The 22571-nt window shown below is 41.7% G+C and overlaps 1 protein-coding gene across 1 annotated transcript in view; it reads left to right on the plus strand.

Annotated features, from left to right (window-relative positions):
• The first annotated feature begins 294 nt into the window (after nucleotides 1-294).
• The window catches only part of dipk2ab (divergent protein kinase domain 2Ab), a 119436-nt gene continuing 97159 nt past the window's right edge, over nucleotides 295-22571 (plus strand). Inside the window, exons 1-2 of the mRNA XM_036125626.1 lie at nucleotides 295-836; nucleotides 15339-16231. Of these exons, the coding sequence (XP_035981519.1) occupies nucleotides 15578-16231 (654 nt within the window). The 5' untranslated portion in view covers nucleotides 295-836; nucleotides 15339-15577. The remainder of the gene's footprint in view (nucleotides 837-15338; nucleotides 16232-22571) is intronic.

Genomic DNA, 22571 nt, shown 5'->3' on the forward strand with positions numbered 1-22571 from the left:
CGCAACAGTAGATGCTGGTGTTTGCACTTTGCACATACTCTTGTTTGATAAAGCCTCGGCTCTTTGCTAACATATCAGTTAATGTTATACTAACCCAAAAATAAAGGCCAAATTTCGTGGAACGTTACAGCTTTCGATACGTGCTACTGAGATATATATATATAAAAAAACGAGGAATTATGCACCGGGAATTGGCGTTCCTGGACTCGACAAAACACATTAAAGCCGTCGCTTAGCAACCACTGTCGCAAAGAGACGTCGGACGTCGTAACGCGTAAGGAGGCTTGTGTTGAAAAGAGTCGGCACACAACCCATTGTGGTGTGCACGGAGGAGGAGTGAGCGGCTGTCTGAAGAGAAGGAGAGGAGAAGGAACTGTGTGGCCACATAGAGGACTATTGATAAGCGAACAGAAATGGGCGTTCATGCACGACACGTCCGCTTCCGCCCCCTGTGAAGAGGGACCGTTCCGTCCGCTCGGGGGGGAAAAAAAAGAGCCGGAAAGCGAAGAGTTAAAGAGCCCCCCAACAAAGCCAAGTGTTTATTTCAGCGGCTAGCCGGGCTAGCTCCTCGGCTAGATGTGTGTAACGGAGCTGGAAAACTGGAAGTCCGTGTGGAGACGTCGAGCTGCGTGGAGCAGCGGCTTTTCCGTGAAGAGATAATCGCTGGCTGAGATTTTTTTTTTTTGTGTGTGTAATTATTATTGTTGCTATTATTGTGAAAGCACCGTTCGCTCGGCTCGAAAGTAGGCGCAACTTTAAAGAATGATCCCAGCTGAGCCCTGACCATTTTCGCTACTACTACTTCACAAGCAGGAGAGAGCGGAGAAGTCTGACAGGTTTGTTTCATTGTTTGTTCTCTCTTTTTTTTTTTTTTTTTTTTTTTTTTTTTTTTTTTTTTTTTTTTTTTTTTTTTTTTTTGCTCCATTGCTGCATCGCACGTGAACTGGCTTTCTAGGCTCTGATTCTTGGGTCCCCTAGTTTCTGATGGAGGGGAAGGGGCAGGTTAAAAAAAAAGACAAAAAAAAACCCCTTTGTGTTTCTCAGCTGTTCACGGATACTTTGAGCGTCACTGTTGGGACTTCAGATATCGTGAACTTATCACTTGTCTCTCTCTGTTGGCCGTACGATCATTCTGCGTCAAATGATTTCAGGTAGTCCGGGCTGTTTGTTTACTGTCCTGATCCAGATACGCAGATGTAAAGTTACCTTGTAATTGCCCCAAAAAAAAAGAAAAAAAGAAAAAAAAAGAAAAGGGAACTTATAATGAAGCGTCATTAGTGAGAAGTTACTGGACAGCTTGGCTGATCTTCTTTTGAGATAATGTATATAAAGAAAAGTTCAAGAAGGGGGAAAGAAGCTGGCACAGTGTTCAGAAATAAAAAAAAAAACGCGTCAACTTCACATAGGTCTTATTGGCTTAATTATTATTATTATTATGTTATCTCGGATTATATAGGTATTTTTTTTTTAGTTGCAAAAATATTCCAAGTAATGATTTAAAGAGTATTTGTAGAATTCATCCAATGCATACAGAACCACACACGATCAAATCCTACCTACAAGTCAAACATAGCCATTATCAGATAGAGTCCTTCCTTAAAACGATAAGTCTTGCATATAATCATATCCTTTTTTTTTTTTTTTGTCCTGATGATCTCATGGAACCAGCAGTTGCGTAGTTACAGGGACAAACTCGATCCATGCGTCAGTTTTTTTTTTTTTTTTTTTTGAGGAGGTTCACAATAACTATATAAATGAAAGCAATAAGTACCCATGCCTAATATCAACAGGTTCTCTCATCGGGCTGTTGTGTCAAATAACAATAATAATACCTGCTTATTCATGGTCAGACGTAAAGACCCGGACTAGAGGTGCACTGATCGGGCTTTTCAAGGCTGATACCGTAATCTAGTTATTTTTTTTTTGTTTTTTTTGTAAAGTCTGACCTGCTGAATTGTGCTGCAGCTTCTTGGATAGGATAGTTCATGTGAAGGAGATTACAGTGTTATTTGCATCAAGTTCATGCATAAGAACATATATCCCTACCCTTTATTTGTTATTTTTTTTGAAGTACATCAGAGTGCATGCTTTCGATTGATGCATTTTACAGAAGACGAGGTGCAAATTCTTTGCTTTGATTGATTTAAGGAAAAGAAAATCCTTCTTGGTTTTTTTCTTTCAGCATTTGACTCGCCGGTCAAGGCTGGTTCCAATCTCTCATTGGGGTAGCTCTGGTTTAGGCTCAGAGAGTTCAGACGTATTGCTAGAAGGCGTTGACCTTGACATTCGATTGCACATCATGCGGCCGCTGTGGGGGCCTTAAAACAGCTTAAATGTTTAGTTTCAAAAAAGGCGCAGGAAAGAATTTAGGTTTCAAGTCGTCATTTCCGCGCGAGGTCTTAATCAAACCATCTGTTAGAGTATTCACTACCTGCCGCATACGTTTTATGAGGTCTGGTTTATAAATAGATTTTTATTTTATGGTTGGCTAAAACCTACCCCCAATAACTGCTATGTTGCTGTAAACTGAAGAGAAGGGGTTAAAGTTAAGCAACCAAAGCCCACAAGTGCAAGAGTTGGCAGTCTGAGCTGAAAAACAGCAGCTTGAGTTTTTTTTTTTTTTTGGGTCTTAAATTAAAACAATATTGATCTTAAAAAGTTTTAGATTTCAGGAAGTTACTGTGGCTTAACATTTCCACATCGTTTTAGAACCAGAATTTTTAAATTTCCAGCCTATAAACATAAGAACATTATTTCTTAGGCAGGGTGTCCAAAGTGGTGCCCTCCATTTATTTTTGTTATTTATTTAACAGGAAAATATCTGACTTGAGTGACGTACAAGGTTCATTTAAGACTTTCTGCTGTTGGTTGATTTGAATGTTTCTGATTGCTCAGCGGGGGAGTCGTTTTGAAATAGCTGCCTAAAAGCTCCCAAGGGGGCGGTGTATTTTTATTGTTCTGTTTCTTTTTTTTTGTTTTGTTTTGTTTTTCCCATTTCGACCCGAGAGTCGACACAAAGCTAAACCAGCAGCCGCCGCAGACACAGGTCTGCGTCTAGAAGTGTCAGGTAATCAATCAATTGTATTTCCAAACATTTTCCTCCCACCTTTTTTATTATTTTTTTTATTTTTTTTTATTTTAAATTGCTGCATCTTTCAACAGCTTGTTTTTAATCAATAGTGTTGCCCAACTTGATGTGTTTCTCTTGCCTGCTTGCATGGATTCAAATCAATGGACGGCTTTTCAAAAACCCAGCCGAGGGACGAAGGATGTGAGACACGCTGTCGAGTGAATCAAACAAGACAAGCATCTGTTTTTGGAGTCCGAAATTTGTCTGTCCTTCTGATCTGTTGCCTCTTTATTTTCTTTGCACATTGTACGGGATATACTAATAATATTCCCATAAAAGCCTCCGTTCTGTCATTTGAGGAGGAGATGAGTAGCCTAGTGTTACTTAAAGTGGTGAGGGTAATTGGCGCTGGTGTTCCTCAGGACTATTTTTTATATATTTTTTTTCATAAAGTGCGGCTGTTGCGCTTTGGCTTGCGTCTAACCCACATGTTTGTCGTTCCGAGGCGATCCGGGCTGCTGCTGCTGCTGCTGGGGGGGAAAAAAATGGTTTTGTGATAAAACATTATCGACTCGCCCCGTCAATAACCTCGGCTACAGTAGTTTGTTTCCACAGCAAGAAACACACAGTGCAGCGCAACCGTGTGTGTGTGGTGTAATATGGGAGGGGGGGCTTTGTTTGGAGCTTTGTGATAATGTCGGCAGCCTTCCGAGCAGACAGAGCGCTTGTGTGTGCATCCTGTCAGAGTTGAGGGGGGGGGGGTTGGGGGGGCAGCCACTCTGTTTTCAGTCGGAGGAGCAATAACTCAAAAGTTTCTCATTTTGCTGGTTTTTAATCAGAGGCACGTTTTGCTTTATTTCTCCGAATCCTCATAATTCCAGTCCGCACCCCGCGTTTTGCATCTCCGGCGAAATTAATCAAGCATGTTTCTGTGTGGCTTGGCTTCATTATACTGTAATGAAGTTTACCCCCAGGTGCCGCGACAGAACCCACTTACCCCCCCCTGACTGTCGGCTCTCCCTTGTACTCCATTATCTGAAAACCAGTTTTACACAATGAACTGAGGAGGGGGGAAAATGGCTGGGAAAAACTCCCGTTTTTAACCTCCCTCTGTCTTATCGGTTATTCCGTCAAAATGTAAGTTTAATGCAAAGCGAAATATTAGATCACCCTGTCCCCTTCCGCTGCGTCGACCTTTCTCATTCTGTTTTAAGCCTACGCGGAGCCTGTTGCTTTATCTCGTGCCTTTTTCTGTCCCACTAATGAGCCATTTTGCGGCTCTTAACATCTGCCAAACTTGGAACGATCTGCATGCGAGACTCATCTCCGATGCACGAGGAGCCAGGCACCCTTTTGATTTGCCCTCTTTTCTTCCCAAGTGCTCACCGACGTACTTTGTAGGATGAGCTTGCTGACAAACGTCCTTTTTTTTTCCTTCTTCTTCTTCTTCTTCTTTTTCTTCCAAAATCCAAATTTGGTGGAGTCATTGTGGGTGAGCAATAATGTGGGATGACTAATTAGAAACACGAGTTTTCTGTGGGCACGCTCAGGTTTGTCTGAAAAGAGAACATCTTTAAACTTTAATGCTCTTGTGTTCCAGTTGGCCACATCTGTGCTTGTGAGTGCAAAGCATCTGGTTTTATTTAAGAGCCAAAACTCAACTTTCCCCTTGTCAAGAACCTGAGTTAGTAACCTGGCCCCTCGAGGGCACCACAGGATGCCTTTAACTTCGGACACGTGCTTGGATAAGTCTCATCCGTTGGGCGATACTGCTATATGTTTATCGGTGTCCCATTATTCAGAAATACTTAAAATACATTTTTTTTTTTTGTTGCAGTCAAATTTTGAAACTTTTACAAAAATTCAACCTTTAACAGAATTACTTTTATGGGGTAGGGTGATTAAAATAGATCTGATGTGACACAAGAGACGCACAATATTAGGAAATCATGCGATGGGGAGGTTATTGTGAAATATTGAGTTATCGTTTCTGCAAATCTACATTTTCCTTCCCTGTCTCGTCCATCGTTATATTGCCTCCATCTGTTTTATCATCTGTCGGATGTGAGCATCAGCTGCTGCGAGAGACTCCACCCAACAAGCTGAATATCTTACTGCCATGCAAAGTGTTAATTCCTGACACTTGGGATATAACCAACAGACATTGTGTTCCAAGATGTTCGTTGTGACCATATTGCAATTATGACACATTTGGGATATATCGTGCAGGCCTAAGTGACTAAGGGTTCATTTACGTTGCCCACTCATGAAAATGGGAAGGACAAGTAAATATGGCGTTCAAGTAAGGCTGTAGTGTCTTAACCCTAATGAGCCAGGAAATGGTTACTTCTCTAAACTTTCTCAAATCACAATGGTCAACGATTAAAAGGTCACAAAACCGCAACAAAAAGACTGGGGGGGATGAAGTGAAAAATAAATTAAAAACATTAAAGTACTGTAATTTTTGGACTATAAGGCAACATTCACACTGCAGGCCTTAATGCTCAATTCCGATATATATATATTTTTTCTGAAATCTGATTTATTTATTTATATTTTGCATGGTTATTCACATTTTCAAATATATGCGACTTGTATGTGATCTCCTGTGTGAACTGAATTCATAAGCTTACAACTTAAGTGTCCTGCATGCGTAGTTGAGGACGCGATGATGTCACACGTAGCAAAGCGTGCTCAGTGTTTGCGGAAGTAAACATGGATTATAATGCTGGCGCGCATTTTGCGATCTTTAATTTCTTTTCTAACCAGAGATTTCTCTCAGTGGACTACTCTCCTCACGGGTGTCGTTTTTCTTCCCGCTTCTGCATAGCAGGACGCAGAATAGTGACGTTTGTCGAGTATCAGTGACGTACAGGTCGGATTAATGCGACATGGCTGTACAGACACAGGCAGGTTGAATTTGAAAAGCTACGTATCGGAATTAGGACCACATATCCAAGTAGCCTGGGTTGCGTTTGAAAAAATCCAATCTGTGTTGTTTAGATTGTCATGAAAAGATCAGATCCAGGTCGCATATGGGCAAAAAAATCGGAATTGGGTCACTTCAGGCTGCAGTGTGAACGTAGCCTAAGTCGTACTTCATACTGACCAACATGAACCAAGTAGTAAACATTAACGTCTACAGCCGCAAGAGGGCGCTCTAGGTTTGTGAAAACTATATGCTGCGCCTGTGCCACTTAAAAATTAATTGAAACGTTAATCTATAGACAACAAAGACAGAACACCTGTTTGTATGTTGTTTCGCTGCTTCAGTGTTCATTCACACAGCAGAGCGTTACATGGTGCAGCTGGAAAAGAGAGCGCAGGCCGAGACAGAACCCTGTTATTGGGCTGTCCGCGAAGCTAACAACAGCTAGCGCTAGCTTACAGCTTACAGGTCTGTTGTCCGAGCGTTTTACAACTTTGCTGATTCACGTTAGCTTTATGTTGCTATCAGACATCCGTGTCATACCGTTAGCATAGCACGTAGCGCCATTACGCTAAGGGTCTAATTTCAGCATATTTTGACAACTTTAAACGCAGCAGCCCGTTACGCTGAAAAGCGCTAACGAGAGCTTTCCTGGTTGGAGTTGCTGGCTTTTTATGCTAATTTTCTCCATTCAGCCTCCCAGGTAAGTTACATTGTTATTCAGCCGATAGTGGATGCAACTGTTTTTATTGAATACGTTTTTCGTCTTGGATTGTGTAAAATAAATTTCTAAATAAATGCGACTTATATTCGGGTGCGACTCATAGTCAGAGCGATTCGGTAAATTACTTTTTGCAGTGTGGGATTGTGCTATTGCAATGCAAGATTGTTTTTAAGGATTTTGTTTGTCTCAACATATAATTTTGTGGGCAATTTCAATTTCTTCCGCTCGCTACTGATTTTAGCCGTTTGTCTTTTAGAGCTGTAATATAAGATATAGGAACAACATTGAAAAACGTTTGGCCTTCCTGCCAGGAGCAGTCAATTATTATTTACAGGATGACATCAGAGATTAGTTCCTGTTAGTAGAGCTTTTGGTGGTGGTGATGTTGTTTATTTAATAAAGATAAAATGACTAGAGTTTTAATTTTAAGCTGTTTTGGCATCTTAGGTGATTAGTGCAGCGAACATCTCTCTGCATTTATTCTCTTCATAATCTCTAACGCCAAGATTTCCAAATCCAGGTTTTACCAGTGTGGCTGGAAACAATGAATGATAGAACAGCGACTTTGAAGTGCTCTCTTCAGCCTTCCTGTTATCTGTTGCAGCTCTTGCACACTCTCCTGCAGCCTGAATGAAACAGACACATCTTGACATCTTTTAGAAAACTCTGTTTCCTCTTAAATAGCTTCTTGAGTCTCTGTGCGTCCTCCGACTGCAATTTAATACCCCTCCCTGGTACTAAAAAATAATTCAGCGCCATCCAAACCAAAGAGTGTTGTTGCTCAATCCTGGCGGAGCTCATGTGTGGTGCCTTCACTGATCTTTTCCAGGGGTGCCAATAAATGTTGAGGTTGGTTTTTATAGCTGAAGGACAGTGAGTGAAATTAATAAATAAGTAAATGGGTTTTGCAGGAGTAAAAAAAAAAAAAAAAAAAAAATCACTCTCAGGGAAATTAATTTAGGAGAAAACATTCCGGTCTTATATTGCCACATTATCCTTTCAATTAACTGAATGATTTCGTCTTGATTTAAACTTCAGCTCCCACCCGCCACAGGAAATATTCTCAATCTATTGACTTCTCGGGTTTGATATATTCCCTGTCTGATATTGCCAGGCGTAAAGGATCAAAGATGAGCCGTACTTTAGATTTATAGACGCGTCCGACAACACATTAAACCCCTCGCATCTTTTTCATTAACGGGAGGAGGGGGGGCGTAAATTAACCTATCACTTGAACAATTAGCACACTTAATCAAGTTTGACGCATAGGCTGCTTTCCACGACAACTGGCAACTGGACATCTTTGTGCCATGTGTGAATTTTTTGTGTGTGTTCGGGGGTGTCGGGGGGGGTCGTTACATTTTAACAGGAATTCGGTCGGGTCTAGAACGATGTTCGTAGCCGTTTCACATGCTGCAGTTGCTTTAACAGATGTGCACAACAGTGGGTTGATTCAGGGAATGATCGGCTGTTCAGACACTTCAGTCAGATCACTGCTTTGTTCTGACACCCCCCCCCCCCACACACACACACACACACACAGTGTGTCATCCAAATAAACGAGGGAGAAGTCGTATATCTGCAGCTCAGATCAGCCAATCAGTATTTACAGCTCCCACTTGTCACTGGTTTTAACAAAGCGTCGGCTGTTTGTTAGCTTGAAAACCAATTTTGATGTCAAAATGCAGTTTTTTTTTTTTCTCATGAGAAAACTATAATTCTAGAACAATTTTGAGCTTTTGAAGGTGGAGCAGCTTATGTGGGCAGGCATCTTCAGGTGAAATGACCAATTTTGCTTTTAGAAAGCTGACAGCGTTGTCGCAGCACTGCCGTTAAATGCTAAGAATAAATAACGAGCATAAAGTAAGTTTCAAGTCTCGTACTATTAATGAGTTTCTCTTGCCTGGAGGGTATCCAAGTAGCGTCCTTGTTTTTGATAATGAGAGAATCAGACTGGATGTCGGAGAGGAGCAGCGCCCGTCTTGTCCCTTGATGCTCCGGCAGCACAGAGACTTGCTCAAGGTATCAATGTGACTCCTTTGTAAACGATGTCCATCCAGCTGTCAGCGTTTTGTTGCAGGAGTTGTAATACAGCCCCAGACTATCACGCTACCGCCACCCTGTTTGCCTGTTGGCAGGAGGACATTTTTCTGAAATTTAGATAGATACTTTATTGAGCTCCCTGGGGAAATTCAGGTATCTCAAAAGCTCGCTGGTGTTACAAACAACAAAATAACAAAGCACATATAAATACCAAATAGATTAGATTACATTCAACTTTATTGTCATTACACAGGTACAGGTACAAAGCAACAAAATGCAGTTTAGGTCTAACCAGAAGTGCAATAGCAGGTGGATATTACTGTGAATAGAGTTTTACAGATATGTACAATAGCATAATTTACAGATGATTATTATAACAGAGTTTACATGTTATAATGCAGCAACTAAGCATTAAAAGTTTAAGGAAGTGAGCAATGACTGGAGTTAATAATCCAAATATTGAAATATGATGAAAGGTCAAACTGTGGTGAATGAATAAATCAGCTGATGAATGACTAAAAATATACTACTACTACTACTACTACTACTACTACTAATAATAATAATAATAATAATAATAATAATAATAATAATAATAATAATAATAATAATAATAATAATAATAATAATAATAGAGGACCCTCAGCCCTTGTTAGTTATTCAGTTGATGTAACAGGACACACACCTTTGAAAAAGTTCCACTTCTGCCTCGACGCTTCACAGAATATTTACCTCAATGTTTTCAGGTTTGTCGTGATCTTTTTTTGGGGAAATCCTGCATAGGCCTCTGTGTTCTTTCTTGGCGATGTTAGTGTTGGTCTTGAAATCTACCATGGATGCTGTTTTTGGCCAGCTTTTTTCTAAGTCTGTGGCACTAGTCGCCGTCACTCGCAGTTATCAGGAAAAAGGCAGGGAGAGAATGGGAGAAGAGAGGCAGCGAAGGTCCTTTGCTTACGAAATGAATGCTTGGTGGCTGTGCTGAGAACAAACTGGCTTCAGGCTATGGGGCACGTGCTCTACCTTTGTTTTCCCTTTTTTTTTTTTTTTTTTTATTTTTTTTTTTTTATTAAGAACGTTAAGAACTTCACCAAGGTAGTAAAGCTTGCAGTGTTTCAGATGCTCTGGGTGCTTTTAGGTCCTTCTTGATGAGCCTGTAAGGCCGAAACACAACAAATCGGAATTGGCGTCCGATCCGATAGAAAAACGGATCGTAGCAGTTACGGTATGTCTGGTTGAAATGAATGGGCAGTTGGGCAGACGGGTTGTCGTTCTAAGCAACCGTGGCGGGAAATATGACGGGAAAGCAGTGGGGCGCCTAGAAACTTTGTCTATAAAGTTGTATAAAATACACATTTATACGAGCAGCTCTCTTAACTATGTTGCTGTCAAACGTCCGTGCCACACTTGGCACGTAGCACCGGTCTAATTTCAACGTCATTTTAACAAGTTTTAATGTAACTGCCTGTTACAGTGAAATATGCCGGGTGTAAAGGGACCCTCTACGCAGCCGTTATGTCAGTGAAAAAAAAATCTGTTCAGAGTAATTTGGGTAAGCGGGCGTTTCCTTACAATGTTGAACACTCCATTCGTGGATATTGGCTCTCACTATGGTTTGCTGGGGTCCCAAGGGCTTGGTAGCAACTTTCTAACTCTTTACAATCGTTTTCACACCCGATAGTCAGATAGACTGGGTTCAATCGAGGGGCAAATTGCAAATTTACAGCCGTTGCAGTTTGCTTTCACGTTGCAAACCAACCAAACATTTTGACCAACATGTTCATCCCGTGGCCTGTGGTGATGCTGCACCAAGAAACACTGAAGGAAAGAGGTCGGTCAGCAACACAGCACCACTTCGATTTCCGTGAAAACGTAAACAAAATATTTTAGCCGTGTTATTCCGATGGTGTCTCTGGCAAGTGTGCCAGACAAGTACAATTCAACAGGGGGCTCAGCATGAATGGACGATGAGGCGGACCCGAGTTCGCTTTTTTTGGTCCGCATCAGAGTTCGATTGCGCATTCACATCTCCCCAAACAAACCAAACCAAACTTTCTGAGCAAATGAACCAGAGTCCAATTAAAGCAGACTAAACAGGGCTGGTGTGAATGCAACCTAAGTCACCGCTTCTCATATTGAAGTTCTTCAGATCAGGGCATGGTTTCCCTGTTTTTGAGATCTCAGGCCTACTTCTATTAGACAGGAACTATATTAAATGATTTATTGATTCCTCATATCACATGTTAATCTGGTCAGGGTGTAGCGAGTTATATTGAACCAAGATTATAGTTAGTCGTAGTTATCATGATTAAACCAAAGGTACAATCACTTCACATAGGGCTAGGTTTGTTTAGATAGCCTTCTTTACAAATGGAAAAGAAAATATTCTTATACTTTTTTTTTACTGGATCTAGTCAGGTTCTCTTTGTCCAATGTTTTAAAAAAAAAAAAAAATAAATAAAGTGTTTTGATCAAAAACATTTAAAAAATAAAGCAAAAGCGGACTAAATCTGTAAGGGGACAGATGATTTTTCAAAGCCCTGTATGTGAGAAAACTACGTGAGAACTCGTAACGTTTGTGCTGCCTAATTCAGATGTATGGTTCGGTCTTGCTCCTGTTACATAAGACCTCTAAGTAATATGCCAAATTATCGCCTGCATCACTTGTCACCTTCTGCACCTCATTAGTTCAGCTCTTGATTCTGCTGTCTTTCTCTAAAATGAAGAGGGAGATGAAACAACTTCATGATTTATTTATTTTTTTCTTGTTTTGCTGTGTTTTTTGGGGGGCTGGCATTGAAGCCTTCACTTCACCCTACTTAAATGTCATATCCGCTCCCAAGATTTTGGTGCTGCGTCTGCTGCTACCGCCCGTGTCAACCACTAAACGCTCCTTGAATCTGGCTTTTAGAGCAGCAGGATATTCAGTTCTCCTCTCCACCTCCCCTGCAGCAGAATGCAAGCACGTCCTTGTGATTCCGACTGATGTTGGATTTTCTTTTCTTGCTTTTTTTTTTGGGAGGGGGTTGCTAGACATCCAATAAAATATTTATTCCTTTGCAAATGTATTCGCATCCCTTAAAATTTCCAACGTTTCTATATTGTGTCTAATGACCTCAAAGTTCAACTTAAACGTGATCTTTAAAAGGAACTTTGGTGATTGGCCGATACAAAGTAGTGCATAATTGTAATCTGGAAGGAAAATCAAACATGAGGTTTTATTTTTATATTTTTTTTTATTGAAAAAACAACAACTAGTTACACGGTTTTTGTCTTAATGTTGTCCACTGCTGACTCGCTCAAACAGAGGAACCATAACTCGTGTTTTCCAGTCGCTACACTGACTCCCAATCGGCTCTAGGTAGCATTTTAAAATTTTACTCTTAACCTTCAGAGCTTTACGTGGACAGGCTCCTTCGTATGTTTCTGATTTGATTCAAAATGCATTCCTCTTTCCCCGTAGTTCGGGGTCATCAATTTAAAACCTTTTAGTGCTCAGAAGTCGAGGAGACCGATCTTTCCAAGCTGCTGCGTCCAGACTGCCAAATGCATTGCCTATGTTTCCATGGAGTTTGGGCGCTGTCGATTCTTTGAAAAAGCAGCTAAAGGCATTTTTATTCCTAGAAGCTTCTGGTTAGATTCGAGCTTTTACGGGAGCCGTTTACGACTGTATTGTTTTGTTTTTTCTGAACGTTGAGCATTTTGTTGGCTTCGCCCTTCTTCTGAAGCAGTTTGACACGCCTGTCAGTGAAAACGTCCTATATGAATAAACGTTTACAAACATTTTTATTTTATTCATAATTTTCCCAGAAAACAGTTTGTTAAAATGGGTGCTATGGTTTGTCTTTCTCAAGTTTTAAGGCTTTAACAAGAGACCACACTGTTTTAATAATACATCGTTATATATTTGTGGGGTTTTAAGCTGAAGGAATACATTTTGAGTCTTTTTGATACTTAAGTCCCAGTAGTTGGACATCTTTTTTGTGCACAAAATGACTTTTTTTTTTGAGTCCCTCTATATAAAAATTTAAGTATATTAAATGTTTTGGTTACAGTCAAAATGCAGTTTATCTAGTTTAAACATAGTTTTGGTTCTTCACCCAACAGTTTCTGTTTATGTACTGCCATACTGCCATGATCTGTTCCACCATGTCCTCTTAAAACGCCGCAGCCTTTTCATCCAATAAATTTGAGAGGGTGGAAAAGAAATCTCCTTGATGTGGGTCATGGCTCGAACCGCTGATCTCAGCCCTTCCCTTGGAGCGCTGGCTGTGTTTAGAAGCTGAAACCTCGTCCCGTTCTCAAGCTTTTTACCAGCTCGTATGGGGTGTCCTCCATTATGAGCCTTTATTTAGCTAACTTTTCATCACCTCCAAATAGCTTCCGTGCTCCTGCTGAGGAACCCCACCCCCCCCCCACCCCCCCACCCCCCCAGCATAATGCTGCCACCACCATCTTTTAAGAATAGATAGGAGTAATCAAGCTTGGAATACTGTTTAATAACCTCCACCTAGATTTTAATTTTGGGGTAGTAGAGTAAAGGGGGGGAGTAGAAATGCACGCCGCACTTAAAAAGGTTTTTATTTGTTAAAATCTTCTAAAACCACCCATTCATTTCCCTCCAGTGAACAACTATGAAGCAGTTTGTGTTAGTATATTACATAAAATCCCTGTAAAATGAATTGAACATGGTGGTTGCAATGTTACAAAACGTGTAAAAGTTTCAAGAAGTACGAATAAAGTTTCATGTCCCTGTCAGTACAAAAAGTCTGAATAAAAAAAAAACTATGTATGTATTTTCTGAGCAGTGTTTGTGTTTGTTGGGTTGCTAACTTTGTTGGGTCATTTATCACACCGGTTCTGTTCTTGTTGACGTTGCCTTAAATATGAGCCTCGGGTTTTTGGTCTTTATGCTAGAGCATGTAAGAATATATATATATATATATACATTTATTTTTGTTTTCCTCTGCCAGATCCCCGGTAGACAAAGGCTCAGAAATGTTTCCTGTAAATGTTCATTATGTGTACAATTAGTCGTTGTGCTTCATAAAATTTTAGATGAAGGCCGCGCCGCGATATATTTTAAGACATTTTATGGTTTTAAACCTTTTCTCTTCTTTGGAAGATGTAAAGGAACCGTCCTGTTTCTGCTAGGGAGAAGTAAACTGAGACTGCTTAACGTCTGCTGATCTTAGCCTTTTTTTAAAAAATGTGCACCATAACTGTCTCCAGCCTCCACATTCTGGATGTTTTCAGTTTTTTTCTTCCATTAGTCATGTTAGCCCGATCTGATCAAGGTGTTCCTCAGACAGAAACGAGACGCGACAGTAAGCGCTCTTTGCTCTTATCTGACACCCTGCAGGCGCACGTCTCTCAGAACCGCCGCTCCCTGGCTGCGTTCAGACCTCGCCTTTTCTATTTATTTATTTATTTATTTTTTTACAAATCTCAGCCTCCTCCTCAGAGGAGGAAAATCCGAGGAGCCCGCTGACTCCCCCTCGCTAACGACACCGGCGAGGCCCCTCGTTAGCCGTGCCCTCTCAAGTCAGCCGTCCTAATAGGCGTGTCCTAATGAGCTCTAATTGAGAGCGCGCTAATTTGCCTGGCCTGAGCCGTTGTCTTTCTCAAAGCGCGTTACAAGACTCTTTGCTAAAAAGCTGATTGGGGAATCTGGAACGTCTTCATCAGGGGTGTTCTAAGAGGACCCTTTTTATTCCCTCCTCTCTTTCACGCGCCGCTCTCACTGTGAGCTCTTTCAGTACGCTTAGTCGGGGATATCCGCATCCACCCACCATCACAAACGTTTTTTCTAGCGACACCAGCCGACTTTTTTTTTTTTTTTTTCGTTTTTCTTCTTCTTCCAGGAAACCACATCAAAGTGTGATTAAAAGGAAGCGGGGCAGCTCTGATCAAAGGTTAACTTTTGCACAGCGTGACTGTCTTCACAATGCAGAGCAAGATTCCTCCCCAGATTCCCCAGCGCAGCGTAACTGTCGAGGCAAGCAGGCTGCGAGTTATTTAGCCGTTCTTGGGAGGACAAGTGATGGATTTCTCTCGTGTGAGCTCCTCTGAGGGAGCGTCCTCGGAGCGCGTGCTGTTTTTTTTATATATTCTGTAAGAGAGTTGTATATTTCCCCTTAATTTGATCGCTGACACTTTATTTTCCCTCTTTCCCGAGCTTTTTATTTGTCTCACAGTGAAATATACAGGAAGGGGGGGTTTAAGGAGGAGCGAGCTCCAGCAGCACAGGCGGGTTTTTATTGCGTTGGCTGCGGGCCGACTCATTTTCTCCCAAAAAAAAAAAAAAAAAAAAGTAATGAAATCTTCCTAAATGACCCAAGCAGTTCAGATTTGTTAGGCAATTTCATATGCGAGAGAGAGTGCTTTTTTTTATTTTATTTAATTTTATTTGATGTTTCGCTCTGTAGGGATTGAGTTAGGGTAAGATGAAATAACCATTTTTCAAGTTGTTATCTCTGACCAAAGGGACAATTGTGGACGTACGCAGTGCAGTTCCCTTTTATTTTACCCAAGGTTATGAGTTATCTTTTTTTTCCCTCTCTGTTTAATTTCAGAACGGCTGGCTCGAGCGGGCTCCCTGACTCCAGGAAGAGAGAAGATGACGCACTCGCTGGTGCCAGAGCCCGGCAGTGGTCCGCTGTGCCAGCCATGCCCCCGCCTGCAGCTTTAGAAGTTTCCACTTTGCACCATGACAGATAATCATTAGGGTTTATTCCCTGACGTTTAACTCGAATCCCCCTTCCAGTTCCCCGTCCCCCGCCGCACCCCGCCGTCCCCCCCGCCCGTTCCCAACATGCTGCGGTTCCTGCCTCTCAAACTGGGCCGACTGTACCGCTGTCTGAAGCTGCTGCTACTGCTGGGGTTGTCCGTCATCCTGCTGATGAACACCCACAACCTGTTCGCGTCCTTCCAGAAGAACGAGCTGACCGACAGACGATTCATCAACCTCAACAAGTGTCCCGCCTGCTTCGGCACCAGCTGGTGCCGCAAGTTCATGAACGGCCAGGTTTCCTTCGAGACCTGGGGTCGCCTGAGGTTCCTAGACGTGTTCAACGTCAAGAACGTTTATTTCGCGCAGTACGGCGAGCCCAGGGAGGGCACGCGGCGCGTGGTGCTCAAGCGGCTCGGCTCCAACCAGGAGCTGGCTGAGATAGACCAGAAGATCTGCAAGAGGGCCACGGGCAGGCCGCGCTGTGACCTCATCCAGGCCATGTACAAGACCGAGTTTGCCCGGATCAACGGGGACGTCCGCTTGCTGACGCCGGGCGTGGTGGAGGGCTGGTCGGACCTGGTGCACTGCCCCTCACAGAGGCTGCTGGACCGCGTGGTCCGAAGATATGCTGAAACTAAGGACTCGGGCAGCTTCCTGCTAAAGAACTTGAAGGACACTGAGAGAATGCAGCTACTGATGACTTTGGCGTTCAACCCAGAACCGCTTGTATTGCAGGTATTGTGTCTCACCTTCCTTTTTAATTCGGTGTCTTTACTAACAACCATGACTCTAGTTGTCATTTGTCTGAAAAACAAATGTTTGACTCAGACTCCAGGTTTGGGATTTGGGTAATAATTATTCTCTCATATAATGAGGGGTAAAGGCAAACAAGTACAATAAGTCTTCATATACCCCCAAGCTGTAGATGGGGGTATAAATATGCTGTGAAAAGCTTTATTAGTTAGCCAATGACGTAGGCAAACTCAGGACAAGTAATGGCTCATAACAGTTCATATTAGTGTCATTATAATGAAACTTCGCTCTGCCTCCTAGCCTGGCCAGCCAGACTGACTTACAAGTAAAGTCTAGTAAGGATCCATCCTCTCCGGTCTAAAACAGAACAGACCAATCACAGCACAGGAGGCGGGACTTTACGATGCGCCACTCTTAGCGGCAGATTTACCCATAACGCAGCAGCGCTGTTCTGTAACCATTACAGTCAAGCTATATATAGTTTTTGTTCCTTGCTTCCTCACAAATAGTTCACTGGAGAGATTGCTCGATGGCATGACGTGTTTTCGCGAATTACAAATTCAAAAAACAGAGCGCGTCGCTTGGAGTTGTTTGCGTCACATCCGTAGTTATCTGATTGGTCCTAACCTGTTGACATTGACACTTAAATATTTTTAAAGTTTAGATGCAGAACATTGTTTCCTGTTAACCTTTGAAGACCCAAGAATTTTAGTTTAAACATAGGCTTTTAGAAACCTGAGAAAAGGCTGAATAAGATCAGTTTCTCTTAAAACGTATACGTCTGATCACTTGTGAACCTTATTATCAGAAAAAAAGTATGTTTGACGAGAAACTAATCATTTTGAGGTATCAAAAAGCAGGTTTAGACTAAAATTCTCATGTTGTGCAAATCCTGACTCAGCACGAAGAAGACGACTCTAAACCACATAGCTCACCATATGGTGGAGTTGTAGATGAACAAATCATTACTGTCATTCCTTAGACACTTCCTGTTCTTCACAATAAAAGCACTTCCTGTTTCATTCATTCAGAAGTTTGACATTTCCACCAATTTCTATTATTTCTTCAAGAAAATAAATTATGTAACTTCTAATGGACACAGGATCCTTACAGTACCCAATCCTTGATAATAAAGTATTGCTGTCTCAGACATGGATTCAAACATTATCTAATCAGTTTTATTTCAAAGCAGCTCAAATTATTCCCACTTAAACTAGAATTATATGAGATGGCATTTATTTAAACCGAAATCCCATTAAAACGACTTGTAACGCATAGAGACAGCGTTTTAAAGGTTTTTAAAACGTCATTCTGGTCACTAGCCCATGCTTAATTGACACTTTTATAAGTTTTTTTAAAAACAATGACAGCAGTTTATATCAGCTTTTTTTACATACTAAATTAAATGTCCTGGAAGAGATAAGTGTTGAATATTTATAAGAACACAACAGTACACGATTTGAATGCGTAACCAGTGTTATAGGCAGACCAGATGGCATGCTTCCAATAAAAGAATGTGTCTTTTTTTTATTTTTAAACTGGAGAGATCTCTGGTAAGTACACTGTTTTTTAATTTGCTCTCAGAATGATGTTTGAGTGTCGGATAATAAATTAGCATAAATGGACGTTTGTCACCTGATCTGTGGCAGCAGGTGTTTTTTCGTGGCGGCGAATCAGCCGCGGGTCCTGGATTACGTGCGGCGGGATCAGAGCATGGGAGCCAGGGTGTTGGCCGCAAAAAAGCCCCCGCCCCCCCCCCACACACACAGTAAATTACAGGGCGGGGATCATCGCTTCCCTTCCTCGTCTATAGATCTGAGACGAGCAACTGCACCCTCTCTCCCAAACTCCAGACTACATCACGACTGCGCTCCGCTCTGTGGAGCCCGAGTGTTCCTCTGCTCAGAATAGAGACGAGTTGAGGGCTGTGGCCTGTGAAAAAAAGAAAAAAAAAGAGGGATTTTGGCTGGCGGCAATACTGCATATTTAACACCAAATATAGGGCGGTTCTGAATTATTCAAGGATGCATTTGTAAACGGTCCAAGTTGGTTTTAATTTTAATATACGTCCACGTCGCCTGGATTCCTGTCAGTTGTGGCTGACTGGAGTGGGGGATCTCTTGAGAGCTACTAAGTGGGATCAAATCCAGTATTCTTGATCCTTCATTAATCTTCCAAGAGGCTTTTTTTTTTTCTGAATAGAGTCCCCTCTGGAGATCAGTGTTGCATTATGGATAATTTGGTTTATTTAGAAAAGTAAATTAACTAACAAAATATAACTCGCAATTACTGCAATCATTGTTTTTTTTTATAAAGCTGCAGACAGACTATTTCACTGCTATTTTCAATAATGTTTATTTATAAACTTTTTTATCAATAAATGTGCTTGTGTAACGTGCATTTGAGAGGATGTTGGAAGTAAAAGCACATGTGTACATGTCACACCCTGCCAGGCCACACACCCCATAAATGCGCCCCACATCCTTTTCCCCTCGCCGAGTTACGGGCAGCCAATCAATTTTAATTTCAATCTGGCATTGACCCTGTCTCGTGAGAGGACACAGCAACAATGGTCTTGGCCCATGTAGACATTGAATACCGTGTGCTGACCCATCCTCCCCTTACACATAAGAGCACACACCTCCGGGCATGTTGGAGGACAAAAGGAGAGCTTTTTTTTTTTTTTCCTGTCTCGGTTTGGTCAAATCCATACAATCTGATTAGCCTTGCGGAGCTGCTCGCTGTCCCCTTACCTTCCTTTCTCCATATTTTTTTTTCCTTTCAGTCCGTGTCCCTGCCTGCCTCTCTGTTCTGCGTGTGTTCCCTCCACGGATAATGCCATCAGTGTTTTTTTTTTTTAATGCCATTACGCATCAGCTCAGAGGCTCGGTGAATCATCCCGTCTTGCAAAGAGCTTCAGACATCTCACACCAACACGTCATGCACACACAATGTCCACAGGTCTCCTTTTCTCTCCTGCTATCTGTAGCCCTCGCATGTTTACAGGGTCTCATGAATTGTATATCGCGTGCAAAACTTGTGACCTGTGGGGGTAGCGCACATATAGGGTTGTGTGGTTGGACGGGATGCACAGAAACCTCTCAGATTTCCTCTGTTCGTCAGCTTCACTGAGCTCAAAAGATGAGAAAATTTGCCGAGAGACTTAGAGACCCTGTATACAAGGTTAGGCAGCAGTGGACCATAAAGAATTAATAGTGTCTATAGAGATTGAACAAGAGACGTGCTGCACCACAACACCTTGGCCTCCTGTTTTTTTTATTTTTCTTCCCAGAGGTTAGGCTGCTCTCTTGTGATTGTTTCTTACCAAAAGGTAATGGTGTGTGGACTGAGTTTTACCGTATATCCCACTATCTATTAAAACCGTCTTGTTTACCTACCAATCACGAGGCCTTTTAAGTATGTTGCAAATAACGTGGGAGGACAGGTACAGTAAATGCTTTTGTAATTTTGTTAAGTGCTACAGGTGAGAATTTAGGATTTTATAATCTGTTGCTGTACGATTTTAGCAAATCTTGCCATAATATTGGTAAAATTGGACTGACACCAGGTGCGATATATGGCTGTTTTTTTTTTTTGTGTCCTTTGTGATTTTAATATTGCGCACACTATTATTGTGATGACGATATTTTATCAATAAGCTTATATTGTCCAGCCCTTATCCATTTATTGAGAAATCCTAAAATATAGTTGTTGTGTTTTTGCAGATCCTGTTTTGTTTGTTACATTTCTTGTATAGCAAGACGGTAGACAAGAGAACTCTTGCTTGAAGTATTGGTTGATCAATTTAAGTGTGTACCTTAAATCCGGTTTAAGAAGTAATTAAAACACAGGTTTACTAATGATGTAAATAAAGATCTGGTCATTTTAAATGTATTTAGCAACACATCTGTGCAATTTGGCTTTCTCTGCTAATCCTGCATAATTTTTGTCTTTGATCAATTGATTCAGGAGGCTAGCGTGCTATTGGTTCTTACTAGCTCTTTCTTGACCTGTCAGTTTCAGTCTGGATGGAAAAACAAATTATTAATTTCTTTCATTAATAGCCATAGTTGCTAATTCCTTTACTGTCTTTTGGACCATAAGGCACTCCGGATTATAAGGCGCTCTGTTAATTAACGTGTCTATGTCCACACATAAGGCACACCGGATTATAAGGTGCATTAAATATTCTTCTCAAGTATGTAATATCACTGCGCCCTTCGCGTACACAGCTCTCTCCTGAAAGGAAGAGCTATCCGTCTCTGTCGGTAGGACAGAGTAGTTGGACTACACTGCCCTGTTTCTATCAGACTTAGACTTAGACAACTTTATTGTCATTTTGTATGTACAGAGTGCATACAGAACGAAATTTCGTTGCATACAGCATACGACCGTGTAAGGGATTGCAGGTGGAATTGGCAGCATTACAATATAAAGTGCTGCAGTGATCAGAATGTAACACTACAGGAGAATAAAAACAGTGTGCAAAAACAGTATACAGAACAATACCGGCCTTGCCACGCTCCACTGCTCATCAACAGCTCAGCTGTGGAGGTGGTCAGCAGCACCAAATTCCTGGGGGTGCACATCACGGACAACATCACCTGGTCTGTGAACACCACGTCACTGGTGAAGAGGGCACAGAAGCGCCTGCACTTCCTGCGGAGGATTAGGAGAGGCCACCTGCCCCCGGCCATCTTCACGACCTTCTACAGAAGCACCATAGAGAGCATTCTGACCAGCTGTCTCTCTGTGTGGTGTGGAGGTGTGGTGTGTCGTAAAAATTAAGCTCTGCACGTACCTTTATGAGCGGAGTCCACGCAGAGTCCGCCTTGAGTCCACTTCATCTACGCGCGGACCTCCGCCGAGTGAATTACTCCCAATTATGTGAGGGGCCTTTACATGAATGCACTTCTATTTTTGACATTACAGTCAGGCAGTCATATCAGGGCTCCATTCAGGTAGTGACACAGTGTACCGTAATGCACCAAATATCAATTGGTGGTAGCGGCTTCGTTGCTAACCAAAATCGTACTTTTAACAGATTTTATTAGCACTTTGTACCACATAAAACCGGTCAGTAAGTACAACAGTAATATATAAGGCGTACCTGATAATAAGGTTCACCATCGGTGTTTGAGAAAATTTAAGGATTTTACGTGCGCCTTATAGTCCGAGTAATACTGTACTTCTATTGAACAGCAAAGTTCAGATTAAGTTTTAAGATATTGGTTAATTAATAATATGGTTGTGGTCATGTTGCCACTTCACCATTTTGTAGGTGTTTTTTTTGTAGCTTCATGCTTTAATCTTTTGGGGACAAAGAGGAGAATTCCTCCGCTGATGTTTTTTTTTTTTTTTTTTAAGGGGGTGGGGGTTTGCGTATTTGGTCTAGCAACAAGTTTCTAAAATTGAAACAGAAAATATTATTTTAGCTGTCTGGGATCTTTAATATTTCGTAGATACAGGAGCTTTAATGACTTTAATGCTAAATTCATTAAATGTCAGAGCGTTTGTCTTTCAGATGCTTCACCCACTTGTAATGCAACTTGGTTTTCTAGTCGCCACTATGTAGCGATTTGAAAAGCGCTTCTATACTACAAGCCATATTCACCCAGACACAATCACAAACGTGTGCCTGTTGATGCTATATATGTAGGCAACCTGGGGTCAAATGCCTTGCCTAATGACAAATCGGCACGTGTTGGTGAGGAACATAACTATGCGAATGCAAGATAGCCATTCTTCCCTCGTATCCACAGCCATCCAAGAGGTTTGCCTCCTCTCCTCTCCAGACGTGCTTGCCCATTTTCATTGGTTTTAGACGCCCAGTTCCAGTTTTTTTGATTTTCAGCCGGGAACGTTCATCTGAGGCATTGATGGTGAGGAGAGGACCAATGCAGCAACACTGTGTGCCACCTTGGAAAGATGAGAAGGCCTCAGCTTTTTGTTACAGAATATATTTAGAAATATCCATCATTTCGACCAACTCTCCTGCCCAACATGTTCAAGGCTAATATCACATTGCCCACTTTTAGCAACAGTTGTTTTAGTTTTGTTTTGTATTGTGCTAAAACACCGCTGGTAAGGTAAATGGGACAGTTTTGAAATATTTATGGCTTCAGCTGTTTGCTCTTGTTTTTTTTACAGTTGAATAATGCGAATAACGTTTCTGCTGCCTGCCCAGCGAGCTCCGCTCACTCTAAGAGGGGGCTTCTGTTTCCACTCTTTTGAAGCCACAGGCAGTAAATCGGCTCCGAATCACTATGAGAAACCAGACCTCCTTTGTCAGTGGAGAGACAATCTGCTATGTTGTTTTCGG

The sequence above is a fragment of the Fundulus heteroclitus genome, chromosome 21 (assembly GCF_011125445.2).
Source record: "Fundulus heteroclitus isolate FHET01 chromosome 21, MU-UCD_Fhet_4.1, whole genome shotgun sequence".
Taxonomy (NCBI): domain Eukaryota; kingdom Metazoa; phylum Chordata; class Actinopteri; order Cyprinodontiformes; family Fundulidae; genus Fundulus; species Fundulus heteroclitus.